The sequence below is a fragment of the Parasteatoda tepidariorum genome, chromosome 9 (assembly GCF_043381705.1).
Source record: "Parasteatoda tepidariorum isolate YZ-2023 chromosome 9, CAS_Ptep_4.0, whole genome shotgun sequence".
NCBI classification, from domain to species: Eukaryota; Metazoa; Arthropoda; class Arachnida; order Araneae; family Theridiidae; genus Parasteatoda; species Parasteatoda tepidariorum.
In genome coordinates, this window is record NC_092212.1 from 49,507,125 (window position 1) to 49,531,457 (window position 24,333).

Here is a 24,333-nt window from a genome sequence, read left to right on the forward strand (position 1 = left end):
ATAGTGAACCATTGTAAAAGTGTACTTTGAAGAGTTGCACATTTCTGAAGTTTTTAAACCATTCAGTTTAGCCTTTCATGACAGCAGGTCTTTTTGGTACATCTGCATTCACATTGCACTTAAGAAAACATTCATTACCTCACGTTTGTTAAGCTATAGTATTCGAAGCAATGTAATGAAAATTTTACTTAAATAACCATATTAAATATAGAAATTTTGTTTTTTATATATTTGATGTTATTATTTTACATACCCTGTTTTCTTGTCTAACTTTGTTCCAACATGAAAGATGTTCCACGACTGGCAAGTCTTGAGAATGGAATCCTATTTTTTAATGCTTTAAATATGTCTACTTATAGTCCTATCTTCAAATTTTCTTAAGCCAATGAAGTTTTTAATCAAGAATATCACAAATGTCTTTTTGCATCTTTAACATTTATGCAAAATTTATTATTTTTTAATTTATGTGAAATATAGTAAGTAAAATCTTATTTTAACTGTCATTTATTTTTTCATGTGCTTCCTGAAAACGTTATTGCTGATTGTTAACTTCTTATGTAGCGTGAGTATTATTTTTTTATAGTTATGCATTTTTTTTTAAATCTTTATTACAATTTATGTGTAACTTTGTTATAATTTTGATTAGACTATTTAATTAATTATTGTCTGTGGATAACAGTTAAAATGTGTTTATTACAGGTGTTCACACCTGTCTTCTGTTTTGTAAATCATTAAATTTATTCTTAAAAAAATGAAACAGGAATATTGCTTATGCCATATTAAAGCAAGCATTTTTTTAAAAGGGGGTCTGTCGAGGGCAAATTTACTACCGTTTAGCAGTGCCTTCACAAATTCAACTTAAGGAAAAACAGTAATATCAGTAATCACAAAATACTTTTAAAAAAGCAAGTTATAAGATTAAGATCCCCCTGCTTCTTAAAATTTTGTTGTTTTATCCCCTTAAAAACGATAAACTCCGGATTAATTATGCCCTTTCGATTTGCAATGGAACTTTTCCCAAGGATTGCTATTATGACGTAATAGTAGAATTCGCTTCCCACACGGTTTGTAAGAAAAGCACTTTTCCTTTCCATGCCTGGCTGAAAGCATGCCGGGATCCCAAAACGCCATGTGAGAAAAGAAACGTCAGTTACTCCATTCCTTAATTAAAGTGGAAAAAAAAGCGCTAGTAGCATGCAAACCCGGTTCTCATCGCAATCTATGGAGTAAAAAAAGGGAGCTTTTCGGAGTAAAATGAGCTCTTCTACAGATAGGTTGCATGTGTTTGGTCAGTTAGTGTAGTGTGGTAAGTCTAACCCGTCGCTTACGCCATATTAAAACAAGCTTTTTTTTTAAAAAAAAATTAAATGACAAGGCTGTCCCTCTGTAAAGTTAACAAAAAGTGGAAATTCGAACTATTATTTTAAACATTATTCTAAATTTATTCTAATAGACCTTTATTTTTTTCATGAAACATTTTTTTTTCTCTGGGAAACTTTTCTGTATGATCCAGTTGAAATGCTCTCATAATGTTCTCATTTTTGTGCTAGTACTGTTAAATGAATGTTTTTATTAAATTTAAGTTGAAATTAAACTACAGGCAATGATTTTTTTGGTTTTTTTCATTTGGATATAATTTTAAGCCCAAAATTTTACAATAGCAAGATTGTTTTGGAGCATATGGGGTAAATATGTAGAGAAATTTACCAGTCATAAATGGTTTTTATTTGTAGTGACAATTTTTAAAAATATTTTCTTATTTTACCATATTTTTACATTGAACTTTTAATATAACTTTTAATTTTCACAAATTATGCCTAAATTTTCACAAAATAGGTACCTCTTAAAAAAAAAAAAAGACCCTTGATGAAATATGCTGAAACAGCTTAAAATCTTTCTTCGTAATGTAAGGAAGCAAAATTTTTATTTTTTTTCCCCTTCATAAAACACTTTATTGTCAAATACTGAAAAAATTTTCAGTATTTATTATAATACTGCATTTTAATACTATTTCTATCTTTATTTTTATTTTTGTTAATTTATTTTATTTTAATCCATAATTTTTCTTGCATTAAATTTTAACTCATAATAAATTGTGATTAATTTAGATCTCATTCCAATTAAAAAACACTGGCAATATTTATAGATTTTTTATGATTAGAGAAGATTTTAAATTTCTCGTATCATGACTAAAAATATTTTATGTTATTTTAAAATTACTTAATAACCAGCTTACTTAATAACATTTTACTTGAAATAGTAAAGTTTTACTAAAATATTGCTGTATTATGAGGCATACAGGAGAACTTAATCTGGAAATTTCCAACATCTGAAAAATACACTTCAAAGAGAAAAGTCTAAAATATATCTGTAATATATTTTAAACTATTCAGTATTGCAAGCATTAGGACCTCTTAGGGTAACTATTTTGAAATTTCAATTTTAAATATAAAAGACATTATTGATAATTGTTGAAAGTAAAAAGTGAAAAAAAAATTGCCAAAAAAACACTTAAAATTACAAAAAATTTTGACAAATAGTAATTTTAGAAGAAAAAAGACATGTGTTAAGCTCACAAATAAACATGTCTTTTTTTTACGCGCATCAAATTTGAACTCTGTAGTTCCATCACTGTAGTCTGCTGAGTCGCCCATAAGGTATTTTTTACTGGAAGTTTGACAATTGATAATTCTCAAATGTTAAAGCTTTTTTATTCTATTTTGCTCCCTGAGCATTTTTTGTATACTTATTTATTTTCAAGTTCGTTAGTCCAAAAAAAAAAAAATTTAGTTATTTTTAGGATTTTTTAGTGCACAGAAAAAAAATAGGGTAATGTGCTTTATGCTGTACAATAAGTCCTATGTAATATTATATAAGAAAGAAATATTATTTTTAATTTTAACTGTTGTATATATTATTTTTGTAAGTAACTTAATATGTATAAGTTTATCATCTAAATATTGTCAAAATGCTTGGCAATTTCTAGCAGTATATGAGCAGGGATCTGTCTAGGTTTTTCTGAGAGGTGCCTATTTTGTGAAAATTTAGACATAATTTGTGAAAAATTAAAAATTATATTAAAAAATCAATGCAAAAATACTGTAAAAATATAGCTTTATCGTTTCTTAAGGAATACAAAAATAAAATTTTAAGAAAAGTATTTTGTGAAACTACCGTTTTCCCTAAATTTGAATTTGTGAAACTACCGTTTTTCCTAAAGTTGAATTTGTGAAGGAACCGCTAAACGGTAGTAAATCCGGCCTGGACAGACCACTGATGAGCATATTGCATAAATATAATAGCATATAATAGACTACTAGTTTTTAATGTCTAGTGAGCGAGTGATCAGGTTTGTGAGTGATCATGAGTAGGGATATGAAACCCTTAGTATATAAACACTATTCTTTCTTGCAAAAAGGAAACTTGCTTTAGTTTTAAAAAAAGCCACAATAGCTCTTAGTTAATTCAAAGAGAACACATGTCTATTTCAAGCATTATAATCTAAATCTATTGTCATGTAATTATTCCAAAAATTATATTAAACATTAGAATTTATAAAAAATTAAGTTTCATCTAACACTTTTTTGTCATAATTTTTCTCACATTAAAAAATATTCCATCTATGATTTTCATATTATGTACTCCATTACTTTTTCACTAATAAAATACTGATTGCAGTAATGTGTATATTTTCAATTAATGAAAATCATAGCTGGAAAATGTGTTTAGTATTTGGAATATGGTACTTATTGATGGATGTTTCAGTTTGGTTGCTTTGGCATTTTCTGGTTCTGTTGGGATGACATTACTTGTGCTAGGATGTGCTTTACCTCAGTACAAGTAAGTATTCTGTAAAATATTTATTGAAAATATAAAATATCTGTCTTTTGCTATTCTATATTCTAATTGAGTAGCTAGTTGTTCCAGCTTTTAATGTCTAATAAATTAATAATTAAGTATTTAATGTATTTTCTCTATTTTGACGTTAAGGAACAGTGTTGGGAAGGAACCTATTTTGTCGGTGAGGAACTTAGTCATTAACAAGGTAATCAGCATTCATTTAAATAATGCAAGATTGAATGCTGATTCCCTTGTTCAGGACATTAGATCCTCACCATCTCTCCATCAAAAGTGTTTTCATATCAGATTTTTCAAGGTTTTTATTGATTTTCATATTTCCAATGTTTATTGTAAATATATTGCACTATTAACAAGTTTCAATTAGCAAAATTACATAATTTATTTTGTAAAGAATAAAAGTTCTTATGAAATATAATTTTTTTCTTTGAACTTTTCAGGATGCAAATAAAAATTTAAACACAATAAAAACGAAATTTAATGCAGTTTATATATATTGTCAATCTATACACCTTTAACAAAATGGTAGTCTTTGAACATGAAGTGATTTTGCTAGAAACATGATAGAAAAATTGTGATTCCTAGATTTAAAAAATACGATCTTCTAAAACTTGTTTTATTTTAATATTGCAAATATATTTCTGACTCTTCAATTACATACAATTTAAAAGGGAATTATTTTACATGGCTTGGAAAACAACTGTTTTAAGATAAATTAAAATGGGGAATTTACTTATTCTATATTACAATATTTTGTAAATAAGGATTTACAATTTATTGTGTTAAAATAGTTTTTTTTTTTTTTTTACTGTATGTGATTGTATTGTATGTGTTTTTTATTGTATGTGATTTGCAGTTTTTTCATTGTTAATATTGATGCTTTTTTTTTCCTTTTTCAATAATTTTGTAATTGCATACATTATGTATTACTGTAAAACAATATTTACTTCCACGCTATAATTTCAAACATGTTGTTTAAAAATTTATTTTAATAATGATTCAACTATAATTATGTTTTTAATATTGAAAATCAAATTTCTCTAAGTATCTTTTGAAATTAAAAAATCGTGATTTAAATTTTAAAAAATCTTCATGAATTTTTTTTTTTTAAAAATCATAAACCTTGCCAAGAATGGAACAATCATTCTAAGGAGCAGTTGTACAGTTCTGGGTACCGTTTATTTCCTTTCCTATTCAGGTTCCAAACTTGAAGCATTGAATTGGTAATCCTGGTAATTAAGAGAGACCAGTAAATGTTCATTGACAACACATCTTTTTTTTTAATTTTGTAATGTTGTAAAATTAGCAGTTAATCATTATGTTTTCTTTACCTCAAATTTTCCAAACAAATGGGTTGAAAATAATGTATTTTTGGTTTTACATGACCATTTTAGTTATCATTAAACCTTACAGTTTTATAACAAAACCAATTTGTCTTCATCAAACTATTGCAAACAAAAGAATGATATTTACATGATTTCAGAAGTCTTATCCTTCATGAACTGTCTATTGCTCTGATATCAGGTGTAAGCAAAAAATCCAGAAACAGAAAATAAGTCTCTTATAAAAGTTGTTTCTTTTTTTAAACATTTAAATATGAATGCGATCTTTTGGTCAATTATATCTTTAATTTGTTTCTTATGATTAAACCTAATCTTTCTTTCCAATTATATGTATAACTTTTACTTATTCTGGCTTTAACTGAAATTTAGGACAAAATAAAATAATTTCTTAAAGTAACATGCCATATTTGTTCTTATTTCCAGGACTGATCTAATGACTACTAAAAATATTATGTGAATTGCCTACTCATTTAATAGGTTTCAAAGTAATCTCCACCTTTGTGCTCAGTGTACTTTGTGCTCCTAAAGTACTTTTGTGCTCAGTGGTGTATAAGTTTCAGAAACAACTCTTAGTTTGGTTCGGAATGTTCTTTAATTCTGATGTTGGGTTTCTCTTAATAACTGTGAAATCTTTACACATTTTCCTTCTAGCAAATTTTTTGGTTGTAGAAACAAATCATTAACCACACTCTACAGACAAATCTCTTGCCAATTTTTGTTTTCAAGCTAACAAATTTGATTATGTTACAAGGTTTAAGAATGTGAAATATATTTCTGAGATGTCAATCTTTCTCATAAAAGACTTAAATTGTTTCTGGAGCTTTCGAAGTGAATCCAAAAGTGGAAAGTCGGTTTTTCCATGGGTATATAATTCGCATAATACTATCAAAAGTTATTAGATTGGGGTGCCAAATAAATAGCCTCAGCTTATAGAAAAATCTTGATTTATATATTCTTGATTTAGCAAATTTTTTGGTTGTAGAAACAAGTCATTAACCATACTCTACAAACAAATCTCTTGCCAATTTTTGTTTTCAAATTAACAAATTTGATTATGTTAACAAGGTTTAAGAATGTGAAACGTATTTCTGAGATGTCAATCCTTCTCATAAAAGACTTAAAGTCGTTTCTGGAGCTTTGAAAGTTAAGATCGGCTTTCCCATGGGTATATAATTCACATAATACTATCAAGAGTTATTAGATTGGACCACCAAATAAATAGCCGCAACTTGTTTTAAGATCTTGATTTATATTTTCTGTTTAAAAGAAAAAAATCTTTGTGATGGAAAATGTGTGTTTAAATGTTTTCATTTCTCCCTGCAGTAACTGGTATCCATTTTTCGTTATTATTTTCTACCTTCTCTCGCCCATTCCAACATTGATATCTAGGAGATATCGAGATGATATGGGGACTAGCAATGCCTGTCATGAGCTTGCATTGTTTATAACTACAGGGATAATTATCTCAGCATTTGGCCTTCCTATAGTACTTGCAGAAGCTCCTTCTGGAGATCCTGTTGTAAGTATATTGTGCTCAATTATTGATTGATGTACTTTTTTTTTTGTTGTTACATTTTAGCAGTGGAATTAAAGTATTTAAATTTCTTTTTTTGTATAATATAAAGCAATGGCTGTAATTTAAAAAGTACTAAATGTAAGAAGTTTTTAGCGGTTTATTTATATATATCAGACTTAGCTAGTGCATTACAGTTTAATTTTACCATTTTATTTCACTCACCACTTTACTATTTTTTTTTTTTTCAAATTATTAATGTAAGTAATATTTTGAGTTTAAAATATTTACAATTGTTTTATATATTCCGTTATTGCTTACAAATATACAAAATGTTTATATAATTTTAAATTTGAACATAAAATTGTATGTAATATTTATTTAGTACAAATGATTCATTTGATTTTGTAAAGGAAAATTTTTAGATTTATTGATTAAATTATACTTTTTATTTATTATTATAATTAATAAAAATTTTGTAAAGCATAATTTTTTTTTCTTTTGCTATGACAAAAATGATGAGTAAAAATTATATAAGTATTATTTAATTTTATAAATAAAATGAATTATTGCTAATATTTTTAACATTGCTAAAGCATTAATAAATGATTAAAGGAAATGTTTAGAATGTAATTATGTCATAGGATTTATCCGTGTTGCTCTGCACTGTATTATTTTGTTTGCTTTTATATTATATTGCATATTGTTGGATTTTTTTTCAGCAATAAAATGACAGTGACAGAATTAAAAAGTATCAATTTAAATTATTGGGTGTATTAAGCTAAAAATTTAAATCTAGACTTTAAATATGAACATAAAACTTAATAGTTAACTTATTATTCAAATTTTAATTGTAAATGTTTTAATTTAATAATGGTGGCATAATGTAAAGAAAGCTATCTTTTTCCTTAGATATTATGGGGTGCCTGTGGATTGGTTTTTGCTGGAAATATTGCTAACTTCTTAAGTATTTTTGGATTTTTCCTTGGGTTTGATAAAGACGATGCTGTTATTTGATTGCATATAATTTCCAATGAGAGTTCTAGTAAGTTTAGACGAAAAAAAATTTAGGTGCACTCTAACAAATAAAATAAATGCAAACCAGTATTATAATTTTAATTTATTATTTTAATAACAAACAAAAATGGAGCTTTAAATTTTAATTACCTTTCAGTGAAGTGCAGTATGTAATCAATCAATGTTTTTTAAACTTAAAATGTTGGATTCTTCTATTATTATGAAAGTAATTATTTAAAACTATACCTTTCAAATATTCAAGTCTTTCTTACTCTTGTTAATTAATGAAACAAGGGGAAATTTTGAATTTTATGGTATCCATTTTTTTAAAAGAAGAATGCTATTGTGTCAAAAATCGTTTTCTTATTTCAGGTTACTTAGAAAAAGAGGGGAAATAACTTAATCAAGGAACTTTGTGCACTTGGTTGTTTGCTAGGATTTTGAATTGTGTAGAAATCCATTTTTCAAACGTGTACACTCAGTATACTTTCTGTGGTCGTTGAGACAAAAAAATTTCCAAAATCTCTTTTATTTTTTTTTTGTAATTGGATTCTTAAAATTACAATAAAATGTTATTGTAAATAAAAAGTAGTTATTTAATTAAGGTATAAAAAATGACGATGTTTTATAGTTGTAAAAAGACGAAATATTTTAATTTTTTTGTAACTTTCCGAATTATATTTTCGTAATTTTTTTTTATATACTGAGGAAATACAAAACTTAGCTATGCACTTAAAATGAGAACAACAAATTAAGCATTAAATTTTGTAAGTAAAATCACAACATTAGCAAGCAACGAATGTAATAAGTATTAAAAATGGAATATATAATTATGTCATTTTTTAATTTTTAACTTTATATTCGTTATGTTTTNGAGGAAATACAAAACTTAGCTATGCACTTAAAATGAGAACAACAAATTAAACATTAAATTTTGTAAGTAAAATCACAACATTAGCAAGCAATGAATGTAATAAGTATTAAAAATGGAATATATAATTATGTCATTTTTTAATTTTTAACTTTATATTCGTTATGTTTTGTTAATTTTTTATGTTAATTTGTGTTATGTGCTTCAAATTATTCTGATCAAAAAGCTATGAAATTAATTAATAAAATCATGAGCTGGTCATTAAATTTGAAAAATTAAAAAAGTAACACTTTTCTAACGACAAAAAAAGAGTATTTTATTTTCAAGTAAAAAAGTGCACTCATCAGGGCAGGATTCTGTGGACTAGTAAGTTACAAACTTAACAAAAGAAGATAATACTAGTTACAAAACAATGTAGTAGCAAAAATCGCTCCTAAGCTATTACACTCTGTTTTTTTTTTTCCAAACGGATTTTTAAATTCCAAAGTTTTTCTCAGAGATTTTTTTTAACCCAAAAATTTCGAATTGAGGATAATTACTGCTTAAAGCTCTTGATTCGCGACGATTTTATTGATTCTACGAGGGAGCAAATTTTATTTTGTTTTTTGTCGCATGAAATTTTTTGACAGATCTTAGATGCAGATCTAAGCTCCAGTTTTTTGTTTTTTAAATGACATTTTTTGTCAAAATATAAGAGTTTAGAAGCATTATGTATAACACGGGGCTCCATAAATATTCTGACAAATTTCTGGGAGACTTAGGAAGAGGCGATATCCGGATTAAAATTGCATATAAACCCATGCTCGGAAATGTTGTCATCTGTGCTAGGAGCTCTACCCTATTATGAAATGTTACTTCATGTGCTTCTGAAGAGGTCATAATATGAAAGCACCCCTAGCTTTTTATGACGACATTTCCAGGCATAGCTTCCTATCCTGGTGATGTGTACTTACTTCCCTGGAAGGTCATAACATCTCTGTCACCCTCCTGTTATATATAGCGTTTTTAAACTTGTACATTTCAACAAAAAATAGACTAAAAATTTCATTTTTATGAAAAAGGAATTCTGTAGCTTTAAGAACAAATCTCATTTCATATTTAAAATCTCCGCACCCGAATTTGGGAATATCAAGCCTTTGCGTAAATGCAACAAAAACAAATTACCCAGTGTTATCTACTTTGTTTTCCAATTGTTTCATCAACAGTTATTTTTCGTTTTTATGATTATCTTCGCGTGATTTATCAAATAACGATATTTATTAATTTGATTTTATTACAGTGCACTAGTTTCAAATTTGAGTAATCACTTTTTAATATGCATAATTTGGGATCATGCCGTCATAAACCTTTTCCCAATCGTTTTTTGGCAGTTATTACAGTTGGTTATGTGTTGTTTTTTATTTGGGGAAGGGGCTATTTCTACTTCATTTTTTAAAATCTCAGTATTAAGTATAATATTATTATTGACAAATTTAGAAGCAAGGATTTGAGTAATAAATTTGTGATGATTTTACGTAAATTCATGGGGATTTTTAAATCCCTTTTTCTGAAGGTGACATGTTTCTTGAAATCTCTATAATTTTGATACAGTATCATCACAATAAGCAAATTTTTCAAAGTGGGAAAATTTCTCACATTTTACGGCTGATTTGTTGAAGGTCCGAATTTGCCTTACTATTGTTATAATTAAAAGTATCTTGCAGAATTATATTAGTGCTAAGGAAGTTTGTAGCAGAAAGCTCGAGAAAATTCCGCCACAGGGTACATATTTTAATAATGAACCATAAGTGCATTGTTACCATACTGTAATAAATACCGTTAACAAACATTGATTATTCCTGTCTACACTCTTTAATGCTCCCACCTCATTATGTTAACCCTTTCATTATAACCACTGATACATAAGCTTCTATTTACTATACAATAGACTCACAGTTATTTTAACGCTTATTAGATTGACAAAGCTAAGCTGTCCATTCTGATATAATGACAAAAATTTAGTTTAATTTTTTTTTTCATTTCAGAGAAATATCACTTCCAAAATAAGTATCAAGAATTTCTGCTCTTTTCAAACCAAATTCCTCCATCAAAAATTAGTCATTTTCTAATAAAAGTTTTAAAGAAATTATTTAAACTACTGTTCTGATGTTACCCAGTGCTCTCCCTAAGAACTTTTAGATGGGCTCCTTGCCCCGCCTGCCCTTTGATCCCTATAAATGCTTCCTCTTGGCCCTTTTTGTAAAAATAAGCTGCCATCTCTTAAAAACACTGCCTTTTTATTTTATTTTTTTAGAAAAAGATTATATTCTTAACCACCTGTTTTAATGAAAGGTCCATTTCTGATTTATTTAGTTATTAATAATTATTTAACTCTTTAAAATTTTATTCTTTCATTTTCACGTAATTTTTCTTTATTCATTTTCACATAATATTCTTATTTTTTATTTGAGAGGGTATATTAATAAATTTTTTAGATCAACTTTTACCATTATTTAATTTTAAATATATGCCCTTTATTTAAAAATGCACCTTTAAATGTTTATTTTTTATATATCTACCTCACTCCCACGATGTTTAGATCAGGTACCCAGCTCAATTTGATAAGTGAAGTAAAGTTAATGTTTATTTTCTCACAATTTTTGGTCTGAAACATAAACAACTAGAAAACTTTTTTTTTTATCTGTTAATCCTTTTTTTTTAAATTTACTTCTTTTTAAGAAAATTTATGCACAAGGATTGTCTTTTAGCTTACCTTTAATTATTTTTCAAAAACTTTAAATTTTTCTGTTGTTTTGATAATGAGTAGTGTTGTTTTGATAATGAGTAATGATAATAGTGCCCTTTCAAAGCTCAAAGTGCTATTTTCAGTTTGGAAGCACTCTGCCCTTTTTTATTCCTAAGAAGAAGTCTGTATTACCTTACTTTAAAAAAGAAACATTTTGAATAAATAGAAGAGTGTCAAGACACGCATATTTTTATTCTATATGGCTTTTATTGATGAAACATAAATAACTTTACATTATTGAAAACCAAAAAAAATATTGTTGGAAAATTTGAGTTATGCTCAGCAAGCATTCATTCAGTTTGAAAGGATTCATCTAAAAAAAAAATTTTAATATTATTATTTTTTTTAAAGCGTACAATAAATTTTTGAATCATGATTTTATCATTTGAAGGTTTTATTCATTATTTTCATGAAATGTATGCCTCTTTAGATGGCTTATTTCCAAGTTCAAACATGTGATTTTTCACATTTTCCTTGAGTTTGTTTAGACTTTTCATTGAATGTATTTATTTGTTTAATTATTTACTTGTTACATATTTGCTTCTTGAATTTTTTAACTAAATTAGCAAATAATGACTGACAATTTTTGGGACTGTTATTATGCAGTAGTATCTCTCAGACTAGATCAATTCCAATAATTCAAATTGATACTTATTGATGAGATAAACAATAGGCACTTTTACAATCATGGAGAATTGCTGGATAAAGTTGCAGATATTGCAGAATGTTGAATAGATTCCCACAAAAAATTCTTTACTTCTGTGTTCTTTATTCATTTATAAATTATTTGTATCGCAATTTTCGAGCATAATTTTTTTTTTTTTTTTTAAATTGCTCAAAACCTGTTTGTATTATTTTTGTTTTCTAAAGTTAAATTTATTGTTTACTATGTATAGATGAACTTGATCCATACACATTTGAACTAGGTATTTTTATGTACCAATGCAAAAAAAGGGCATTTAATCAAATTTAACTTGATGAAGTTGACATAATGTATTGAAAACTTTTTATTTTCCTTTAGATATTATGGGGTGCTTGTGGATTGGTTCTTGCTGGAAATGTTGTAACCTTCCTAACTATTCTTGGATTTTTCGTGGCATTTGATAATGATGATGTTGATTACAGTATGTGGTGATGTATAGACACTGGGACATTGCAAAGGTGTCAGTTTTATAACAGAAGCTTTACTTAAAAAAATGTTGTAAAAAGTATTATAAGACTAGTGTTGATGCTTTTTGGTGTTATGTGACCTTTCGTTATGATGTCATGTAAATTAAACTTCCATTTCTTCTTGTTTGTATTATGTTTTTAAAACGAATGTTTGCATCGAATCGTATTGTAGAGTATCTGTCTATTTTAAATGTATTTAGTACTTGTTTGTAATATTTTTTTTTCCTTCCTCTTATTGTCATTAAAAAATGTTTAATTCTTTCATAACATCTGTGAAAGCATTTATCTTATAAATTATGATTTCTGAAGAATTTTTGTTTGCATATTATACAATAAATCCATAATCGTCTTTGTAATAAAATTTATTAATAAATAGTCTGATATAATACATTTATTTTATTATCATTTGTATAGCTTATTCATGATCATTATTTTCGTATCACCGTCAGCATGAAAAGATGCCAACTGCTCCCGATTCGTCAAAATATGTTTTAAAAAAACGGTAGAGAACTACAAACTGAAATTTGCAGATTTTCAGGTAATTTTGCCAATTAAAAAAAAGTAGCAAATTATTGAATATGTAAGTTAAAATGTTATATATTCATAAATAAATAATCTCATAATTTTATTTAGCCCTTCTTTTACAAGTTTTCGTTTTTATAAATTCGCTGGTTCATTCTTCCCCTCTGGATGGGAAAGTTCTTTTCTGATCATTATTCTTTAATGAATATTTCCTTTAGTTGCTAGCACAGCTTGTTGATTCAAGTTGTAATTAAGTTCTGGTTGTGGAAATAAGTGAGGTAAAAAAGCCTCCAAAGTTAAGAAGAATTTATGATGGGATTTTAACCAAATTTTGTAATCAGAGCAAAATACATCAAAGTACTGATTGACTTAAGATGATCATAAAATATTTTTCTGCCCATATCTATCTCAAATTCTTTGATATTTTTGCTGTAATGGTTTATTTAAGACCATTCTAAACGTCTTTTCTTTTTTTATTAGTTATTACAAAAAGATTTTGCTACTCTTCTAGGTTACTAGCAAGGTTCATCTGTATATATAAATATATGTAATGTTAAAAGACTTATATTCTAAATTTAATTCATGAATAGAACTTATTTCTACAACGCAATCAGTTAAAATCTTTTCCACAAAGAAAAGAATTATAATGAATTATTATTTATCTAAGTAAATGTGATGTCTTTAGTACCATGGGAAACCAAGATTGGTAGACACATTAGTAATTATTTAACTGATGAGTAAGTAATGATCAGTTCCAGTAAGCGATGACACATGTGATTGACTCAATCAGATGTGTCAGTTTCTCTCATCGGTTCCTCAATACGTTTTATGACGTCACAAACCTAATAGATCTTTCATTGCTGTATTTTGGGTTCATTGTAATTCCTTGAATTGAATAAATACAATTTCACCTTGAATTGAATAAATACAATTCATGGTTTTTAAGAATTTAACTTTTCTTATGATAAAGATCTGGTTATTATATTTAGTTATAAAGCTATGAGTATAATTTAAATATTTATTAAAAATAAATAACTCAATAAAACTTAAGTTTTATTCTCTACATATTCTCATTAATAAAGAATTTGGAACATTAAAAAAAAAAATTTCAACAAAACCATGTAACAAACATAAATTTATTCTACTTCAATAATTGTAAATAATTCTGCAACATTAATTTATTCTGCTTCCTTTCCTATAATGTAAATTATAGTGCAATATAACGCTAAGAAAAAAATAGTATTATTTTAATAAATTTAATGAGCATTCATATATAGATATTTGTCTATTTAAAATAGTATAAAAAGTATTTATTAGATGATAGATTAGATTGTTATACAACATTTCGTACAAATTGTAAGGTGAAAGAAAAATATCATAATAATTTAATCAGTGTTTAAATTGTTATTAAGAAGGAAGTTAGTCACAAAATTTTAAGATTTAAAATCGAAATCACCTTATATTAAATATTTTTAAAATTAAATGGTAATACTTATCCAATTAAGAAATACTCTAGGGCAGTGTTTCCCAAACTTATGACTTTAGTGTACCCTTTCTAAATTTTTCGTAACACTGTGTACCACTATTACAAAAATGAATGTTTTTTTTACTGTAAAAAATTGCACTAAAGTTAAAAATCACTCATGGCTGTTGACACCACTAATTATTAGCTGTTAACTCTGCAAAAAATAACCAATAGAAGAACACGTAATCGTAAATTTTCATGGCTAGCTTTTTTTTTAAATAAAATTTTTTGAACTTTTCGTTTGTTGCAAGATATTTCGCATAAGAACGCGTACCCCCGCTAAACTGTTCCCGTACCCCTGGGGATAAGCGTACTACACTGGGTAACACTGCTCTAGGGGATTTCATTCATCCCTCGATGTGGCACATTAATTATTCATAATATATTATAATTAAAAAGCAACTAAAAATTAACAAAAGTGTCAAAAATCTTTAAATTAACTAAAATTTCATATTTTTTTAATAAACTAATTTTATATTTAAACAAAGACTGTATGGAAGAATTTATATCATGATCTTTCGCAGTTTTCTTTCCGTATGAATATTTTCTTGGAGAGCCAAGTTTAAAATTTTCATTCTAATTATTAGAAGTGTTAGACGATCGTTGAAAAGAAGCATTTCATCTAATATAAAGTGTTAAATATAAGAGTATAAAAATTGGAATATTGAACAATGAAGAATAATTGAGAGAGCTGCCAACTGCATAGCTATTAGTTCCGGGGTTTGACGAGCGATAGCGAGTTGGCGTATATGTTGCTGATAAACTGAAAATGACAAATAAGTCTTACTTTGCTTAAATTTGGAACGATTATATTGAATAGCTGCTGAATATCCAGATTAACGAGAAAGAATTCCTTTTTATATCTAAAGTATTAATCAAATGTATACTTAAATTTTTTTTCTTGATTTAATAAAGTTAATTTATAATGATTTTGACCACCATTGCATATCAATAATTCCCGACAACACTTTTCTTGAAGCAATATAAGCAGGGTTATTATTATTTTTAAAGCGTACAATAAATTTTTGAANCCTCAAAAATTAGTAAAAAGTCTAATGGAAGGTGGGATAACTTTGTGTTGGTTTAAGTACTAAATAAAAAATCGTTACAGCTTACAATAAAAAAATAATTCAGCTAATCAGTGACTTTTAGCAAAAATCACTGATTTCAATTGTTTGTGGTCACCAAACTATTTTTCTATTGGTATAACATTGTTTTGTTGTTTTATATTTTGCTTTCATTTATAGATACATAAACTTCATCCTAGAAAAATAATCTTCAATTGTCTGCTTTCAAAATTTCATAGAATGTTTATCTTGAATCATGCAGTTCAATTGATTCTTTACTATTGGTAGGACTAATTACTCAAAATGTTGTGCAAACTACAGTAATTTAATTTCAAAACATTTTGTAAGGGGCCCCGGAGAATTTGCTGGACCTTGAGCCTGAATTTGTCTTGATCGGTCCCTGAATATAAGGATAAGATCGAGTGACTTTTGAAATTGAGAATTGTCCAATCGGTCAAGGGTTTTATACATCACCTCGGCGGGGAATGAGAAAGACATTACACATTTAGTATAGTTTTCTAGGAAATGTTAAAGCTCTCTTGAAATAGAGACTTTTTTTACGTCATACTTTCCACAAAAACATAGAATATTTTGTTTTCAAACTATATAATTATTGTAGCCTTATGTACGAGCATTTTCTTTACATGTTACTCGTAACGAAATATTTGATGATTACCCGAATTTAAAAAATTATTGCGTGACTCAATAAGAAATAAATGGAAGGTAATTGTACCCTTTAACGAGATTTATACCACTTCAAACAGGGAACGGTATTATAACTCATTAATAAGTTTTTTATTTTTTAAAATTGCATTATAAATGTTAAGATATAATATTTTAAATCTGACAACGCGTAATCTCTATCCCTCGTGTTTTTTCCTAAAATTTTAACAATTTTAGTAATTCTCGAATTAATAATCGAGTGTTCCTTTTTTTTATTCCATTGTACTCCCAATACATTTTCTACACGCCTGTGCAATTTCAAGTTTCTGAGCAGTTTTGGAGCAATAATATCCAGTTAACTCGTTACCCGTTCAACAATGAACATAAAGAATATTTATTAAAAATTGCAATGTTATAGAAATTAGTTCCACCAAAAAGTTCTCCGCGAAGGCAACTTTCTCCTAATAATTGTACCCCTTGTCTTCTGGATTGAGTTCACAATTACGAGGCTACGGAGTTGAGCATTGGTAGTCGTAAACTCAAAATTGGGTCGACTGTCCAACGACAGTTGTAAAATTATAACAAGGGATATATATATCATTTCAATGTAGGGACCGCGGACCGATCCCTGTAATGAATGTTTCGTCAAGGTCTACTGTGAAATGTAAGCTTTTCAAACGAAGATAGAAATAAACAGGGCTATTACCATTTCGGTTGGAATGACTCTATCTTGACGTCATAATTCCGTGAATGTCAGTTTGGCGGAATTTGTTCTCCCGGAATTATATTCCAGTTCTAAATGATTACGAATTTTATTCCAGTAGGTTAAGGATGAAACGAAATCTCTATTATTCCGTAGTAGAATGGCATAACTTGTAGTAGAAGAAGTTATTATTATTTTTTTAAACTAATATATTATTTTTATTTTCCTAATATTCCAGTTTTCTAATATACCAGAATATTTTGTTTCCGACAGAATCAAAATCGATGAAACAAGTTGGGTGGTTGTTCAGTGTTACGGACGGAACTTTTCCACTTTGTGACCCCATTAAGATCAAGTAGAACACAAAGACTATTTTCCTTTAGAGAAGGGTAAACGATGTGAAAAGGGAGTGAGGAGGGTACACTTTTTGTTTTTTGAAAACTTTTCGTTTATGGCAAATTTTATGCAGATAATTACATATAAATATAAAAAATAAATATGAGTATATTCCTTAAACTTAAAATATACGAACAATTTTCTAAAAACAAAAAATGCGCCTCCCCTTACGCTGCGCATATGTAATAAATTACCACACCTCCAAGAAACTAATTCCACAAAATTATAAATTTAGATAGACACAACCATGTAACACAACCATGTTTCAGTCACTTAATATTTTTCCTAAATAATAAATATAAATTTTTTAAATAAATGTGTATATCAAATTAGTTTTCCTAAATAAAAAAAAAAACTAATTTTCTGCTTATATATTTATGTATTGACAAAATTTCTAAAATTTTTTGATCCAAAAAATTAATAAAAAAATGTATTTGAAAGTACTAAAACAAGTTAATAAATAAATGCTAGAATAATTCGTTTCTTTTTCTTATAAATTATAAGTTTCAATTAATATTTTCCCCAAAGAATAAATATAAGATTTCTGAAATGATTAATGTGAGTAAATTTAACTCCAAGTCATTATGTCTTGTTAATTATGCTGTTAATTGTAGCAAGCATAAATACATTATGCGTGCTACAATCAAAAGCATAAATGAGAATGGATTTTATATCTTATTTTTAGATTTCTCTTCAGCTTATATTTAAATTTTTTCTATTATCAACGTAAACAGTTTATTATTGTATGTATGCAGGGACCGAGGGTACACGGTATAGGTCCTCGTTAAACTGTTCTGCCGTAAAGTACTCTACTTAGCACGCAAGTTGTCATACTACCAAAGCAGCGGAGTCATCCCCTCTGCAATTGATAAAAATTGCAATGGCATGTCTTCCTATCTTTCTTAGAGATGTTTTCCAGACTGTCGCCAATGGCCCATTGTGCTGCTCTAGTGTGACATAAATAAAATTCCTATCTACCTGTCGCCTCTCAAAATTCGCATTTGGGTCCCGCAGTGGATTGATCGTTAAGACACGGTTCCCAGCAGATCACCGAAGTCAAGCATTACTGGCTGCGGTCAGTGTGCGGGTGGGTGACCACTTGGATTAGTCTGCGTAGGGACCGAGGGTGTGCTGTATTGGTTCTCGTTAAACTGTTCTACCGTTAAGTGCTCGACTTCGCGTGCAGGTCGTCGGGCTACCGAAGCGGGGGTTGCCATCCCCTATACAAAGGATCAAAATTGTGATGGCATGTCTTCGGATTATCCACAGGGATGTTTCCCAGACCGTCGCCAATGGCCCATTATGCAGCTCAAGTGCGACGTAAATTAACAACAACAACCAAACTCGCATTTGCGATTTTTTAGCATATACCATAAATGCACCTTTTACCTTTTAAAGGCCATTCTCACTGTATTGAAGAAAATAAACCATAAATGCAAATTCGGAGATGCGAGAAAAGGATTGAAGAATTTTTAGCTGGATTCCACCAATATACCAATCAAGTCCTCATTCGCAACTACAAATTCGCATACGCGAATATTTTTTATCCAGTGGGAACAATTCCTTGCGCGTCTGAAATATTGCATACAGTGTGAATGTCCTCTTAGGGATATACTGATTCGTTGAAAGTGAGAGATCATTCGTCGTTTTACCCAATTAAATTGATCTGTCTGAATGGAAATGAAATCGAAGGTAAATCGTAAATCGTCTGCACCACACCAAACTCATATAGTGGTATAAAGTAATAAACAAATGCGTAATTGAGGTATTTATTAAAAAACTGTTAATTACCTATTTTGTTTTTTTTTGCATTGCATCAAGTAATTACACCGTATATTGTCAAAATATGCTTTTTGAAACATTGTTTCAAAATTCGTTCTAGTAAGTAATTTTTAAGAAAATTGAAAATTAAAATACATTTGGGCACCCTTCACCTGAATAATTAATTCTATTACGATATTTACCCTAATAATTTAGTCATTCATTCCATTGATGGATAGTTAATGTTTTGTGGAGGGATTTGAAAAATTAAAATTAATTTCTGTGAATTGATCTTATATATATTATTCTCCCCAGTAAATTTCATATTTTATGCTCATCATAGATTCTCACTACACTTCCTTATCGTTTTATAAAATATTCTATTAAGAATGCGTGATTTAAAATGTAAGAGTTTAAATGCTTTGAAGAATGAATTTGGGAAAAAAGTAATCAATGACTCTCAGTTAAATTGTAGAAATATTTTGAAAAAATAATTTATGTATTACTTATTTTTAAGTTTCTCATACTACATCCTTTGGTGTGCAAAAGACATTTGATAAGCAGTTTTTATAACTTGCTGATTAGCTAATAAACAATATACAACGTGAAAATTTAGCATATTATATAATTTCAATTTACTCTTAAATACACTTACATTAATTAATGCAAAAAGTATAATTTTAATTGATCTATTTAATGTACTACTAATAAAAGTTTAATTCTCAAACTTTCTGCATTATTAACTAATGGAGTTCACATTTATTATATAGTATTTTGGTATCTCATATGCAAAGAAAGGGAAATTGGAACTCATATCTACAAAACAATGAGATGTTTTTTAAATTTTTTTATGTTATGGACTCTTATTAATCTGGCAAGACTCTTATTAATATGGAAAGTTTGAATAATAACTNTTTTTAAAATTAAGACCATTAAATTTTTAAAATTGGAAATTCGATTTTCTATGCTTTTTAACAATTTTGTTTTCATTCAAAATTGAAAAGCAAACTTTGATTTTGTTTAAAAAAAATCATATTTAATTTAATTAAAAAATCGCATTTAATTTAATAAAACGCTATAAACATTGTTTCGTTGAGAATAACTGAAAATATGTCATCATTTAAAGTATTTTGGTTTAAATAAACCATTGTTTTTCAATCAATAAAAAAAAATTCTTCGAAGAAAATTTTTTATTAGGTTGTTTCGATAAATCTTTCTACTTTTATGAGAGACTTTTGTCGATTCTTTAAGATCAGCATTATCTACATTGCATTAAAATTAAACTAATTTCAAATTCCTTGCTTTCACTGACAAAAATGGTACATGTTGTAGTTTACTTAAGAGAATATCCATTGTGAATAAGATTGTTACTGCAACCAATGTTTAAGATATTCATTGAAATATTTTGTTCAAATCTATTGTATTTTTCAATATAGAAATCCAAATCAGATAAAATTCATTGTCATGACAAACCATTAAAAAGGTTTTCTTCTTATTTTTCTTTTTGAAAAATAAGAAAAAACCTTTCTGGAATATTAAAAAATATTAGTTTCTTATCATAATTTTTCATCTTATATAATTACATGACATCATAAATACATATATTTATTTGTCATTTTGTCTGTTCAGAAGTTTCGATAGGCAAAATATTCATGAATGAATTTTTCTCAAAATATTACTATATTTTTAGGATCCTGTTCAACAAATACCATTTTGTACTTGTACTTATTTATCTTACATTGCTATACTATACACACAAATGAGGTAGTATTTCGTCTGTATTTTAAATCTCTGAACCAAATGAGACAAATACTTATAGTATTTGAAATGCTGAAATGTTTCTGTTTTTTCATGTGTGTGTGCAAAAAGTACTGTCTTTGAAATGCACTTATTATAAAGAAGACCTTTATAACTTCAAAACTATTTATCCTATCAGCTTGAATTACATCTCATTTAATTATGTATCAAGATTTTGATCGGAAATCTTTCCTTACGTGATCTACTACTTACTTCTAGAAATATCTACAAGCTTTTCTTGAAACATTTAAAATGTGAATTAATTTGCATTGCATCACAAAAGTTTATTTTTTAATTCGATAAAACAAGTGTTATCAAGCAATTTTGCATAAATACATCAATAAATAATCGTCAAAATGAAAAGTGATTTAAAAGCCATTTAAAACTATCTAGCTTGTTATGTATGAAGGAATGCACGTGAACTTAAATTATGTAGTGAAAAAATGTTTTAACTTATTAATTAAAGATGATAGAAATTCATAATACGTTATTGAAACAACCAAAAATAAATTATAAAAATTTTACTTCCTAGTAATCATATATTTAAAATCTTGGTTACAATAAATTAGATGACAAGAATATGTAAAAAGCGATAATACGTAAATTCAAACTTAGAATCTTTTTCTAAAAGCACTGTTTGTTCGTTTCTCAAAATGTAAGAAATCTTGGTCAAATCGAGATATTTTGTTTCTTCTTTCTTTTCCTCATTTTAATAATGTCTTAAAATTAATATATCCTACCCTTTAACATTTGAAAGAAAATTCTAGCGTAACTATACTATATCATAAAAATTTCTTGTTATGCTTATTCCAGTATTCTAATGTACCACTTAAAAAAAAATGACTTTTACACTTGAAAGTTCTGAAACTTTATTTTATATCTAAAATGACCGACCTATATGATGATAAACGACTGGTTTAGGAGGAAAGGAAAGTCTAAAATATAAATAGTTGTTAAACATTTCTTTTAACTGTAATTGCTTATCTCTAAAATGTGTATAATTAATTGTTCGCCCATTTGAACTAAAATTGAAAGAAATTTTTGTATGAAGATCTCACTGAATTAAGAAATTAACAAAGAAGTTAATGACTTTGAACTTTGAGTATTTACGTTTAGATTACGACTATAAAATTTGAAATAAGAAAAGAAAAAAAAACATTAAAAATTGTCATTTACTAACAAAAATCACTATAATGGATTAAGGATGTATTATGCACTTCTTGACAGTGTGTAGAGATTATACTTGTTATACTTTCTCAAAATTGAAACTTATTAAAAATTATTTGAGAAGTTCGATGGGACAGGATCGATTGAATGGACTTGCTCTACTGTCTATTGAAAACGAAAGAGCACGAAATATTGATTTCAGCGATATAATTGATGAATTTGCGGCAACAAAGGTCAGGAGAAATAAATTTTAAGTTTTGAAACTTAATGTTCAGCAATTTTAAAATTTTTATAATTTACTATTTAATTTTTATTAATTAATAGTAGATTAGCAAATTTAGTGGACTGTGTTTCAAATTATGGGAGGATTTATATTTTGTACTAATAATTATAAATATTAATTTTATGACTTTTTTATTTTATATTAATTTTTCTTCTCACCTTTTTAAAAAAATTTTATTACTATTCAAAAACTGAAACTAATCTAAAATTTTAAATATGAAATCGTTATTCTAGACATTTATTTTAATGCAAACTGATGTATAATCTTTCTCAACAAACTTAAGTGTATAAATCTATCTACCAAACTAGAACCATTAAATACATTTAAAATATGTATTTAGTATGTGTTTTGTAATTATTTTTAGATGTCTTGAAGTCTTAAACACTTATTTGTCTTTTGTAATTAAAAATTTATTTTTTCAAATATAACATTTTACATTCTAGTGTTAAATTTACAACTAACAATATTTTGTAATCCCATTTCTATGTGAAAAGGTGACTTATTTTCATAAATATATTAATCAACATGATACATAAATATCTAAAATGACGATTAGAGATGGAGTACACAAAGTTTTAGAAAGGGCCCCCGGCAAAAATTTGAGCCCCAGGGCCCCGAAGGGTGAAGTTACGGCACTGGATACGTAAACTTCATCTTAGAAAAATAATCTTCAATTGTCTGCTTTCAAGATTTCATAGAATGTTTATCTTGAATCATGCAGTTCAATTGATTCTTCACTACTGGTAGGACTAATTACTCAAAATGTTGAGTAAACTTCGGTAATTTAATTTCAAAGTATTTTGTAAGGGGCCCCGGAGAATTTGCTGGGCCTTGAGCCTGAATTTGTCTTGATCGGTCCCTGGAATATAAGGATAAGATCGAGTGACTTTTGAAATTGAGAATTCTCCAATCGGTCAAGGGTTTTATGTATATCACCTCAGAGGGGAATGAGTAAGAGATTACATATTTAGTATTAGTTTTCTAGGAAATGTTAAAGCTCTCTTTTTGAAATAGATATTTTTTTTTACGTTATACTTTCCACAAAAACATAGAATATTTTGCTTTCAAACTGTATAATTATTGTAGCCTTATGTAAGAGCATTTTCTTTACATGTTACTCATAACGAAGTATTTGAGGATTATCTGAATTTAAAAAATTATTGCGTGACTCAATAAGAAATAAATAGAAGGTAATTGTACTCTTTAACGAGATTTATACCTCTTCAAACAGGGAACGGTATTAATAAGTTTTTTTTTATTATTTAGTTTTAAAAATTGCATTATAAATGTTGAGATATAATATTTTAAATCTGACAACGCGTAATCTCTGTCCCTCTTGCTTCTTGGACATCTATTCGTTCACGAGCTCATATAATGAAGATCTCGAGAGGGAAAAATAAATTTTCTACTGCAATGGATATTTTAAAACAGAAAAATGAATGAAAAAGCATTTTAACCTGCAATAACTAGCGAGCAAACTGGATTTTTGAAACAAAGTTTGCTTTCAGTTCACAAAAAAAGAAGAAAAAACGGTTCGTTCAGTTACTCAATTTTCAACTTCGTAGTTGCATTTCAGCGGGTTTACAGATCGACCAAACATGGTATTTTTTCCTACAAGTTTGATAGTTAATGCTCGAACTGATTGTCAAATCTTAATTTGTCCCGCAGTGGACTGATCGTTAAGAAACGGTTCCCAGCAGATCACCGAAGTCAAGCATCACTGGCTGCGGTCAGTGTGCGGGTGGGTGACCCACTTGGATCAGTCTGCGTAGGGACCGAGGGTGTGCGGTATTGGTCCTCGTTAAACTGTGCTACCGTAAAGTGCTCGACTTCGCGCGCAGGTCGTCGGGCTACCGAAGCGGGGGTGCCATCCCCTCCGCAGAGGATCAAAA

The 24,333-nt window shown here is 27.8% G+C and overlaps 1 protein-coding gene across 2 annotated transcripts; it reads left to right on the forward strand.

The window, feature by feature from the left end:
- Nucleotides 1-3,699: 3,699 nt before the first annotated feature.
- LOC107440442 (leptin receptor gene-related protein) lies at nt 3,700-12,947 on the forward strand. Of its 2 annotated transcripts, XM_071184726.1 has the most exons (4): nt 3,700-3,840; nt 6,525-6,720; nt 7,627-7,759; nt 12,409-12,947. In XM_071184726.1, the coding sequence occupies exons 1-3, from the start codon at nt 3,740-3,742 to the stop codon at nt 7,729-7,731; spliced, it is 402 nt and encodes a 133-aa protein (XP_071040827.1). In that variant the 5' UTR covers nt 3,700-3,739; the 3' UTR covers nt 7,732-7,759; nt 12,409-12,947. The 2 variants fall into 2 exon arrangements, with proteins under 2 accessions (XP_071040827.1, XP_015908846.2); XM_016053360.3 differs by lacking the exon at nt 7,627-7,759.
- The last annotated feature ends 11,386 nt before the right edge of the window (nt 12,948-24,333 follow it).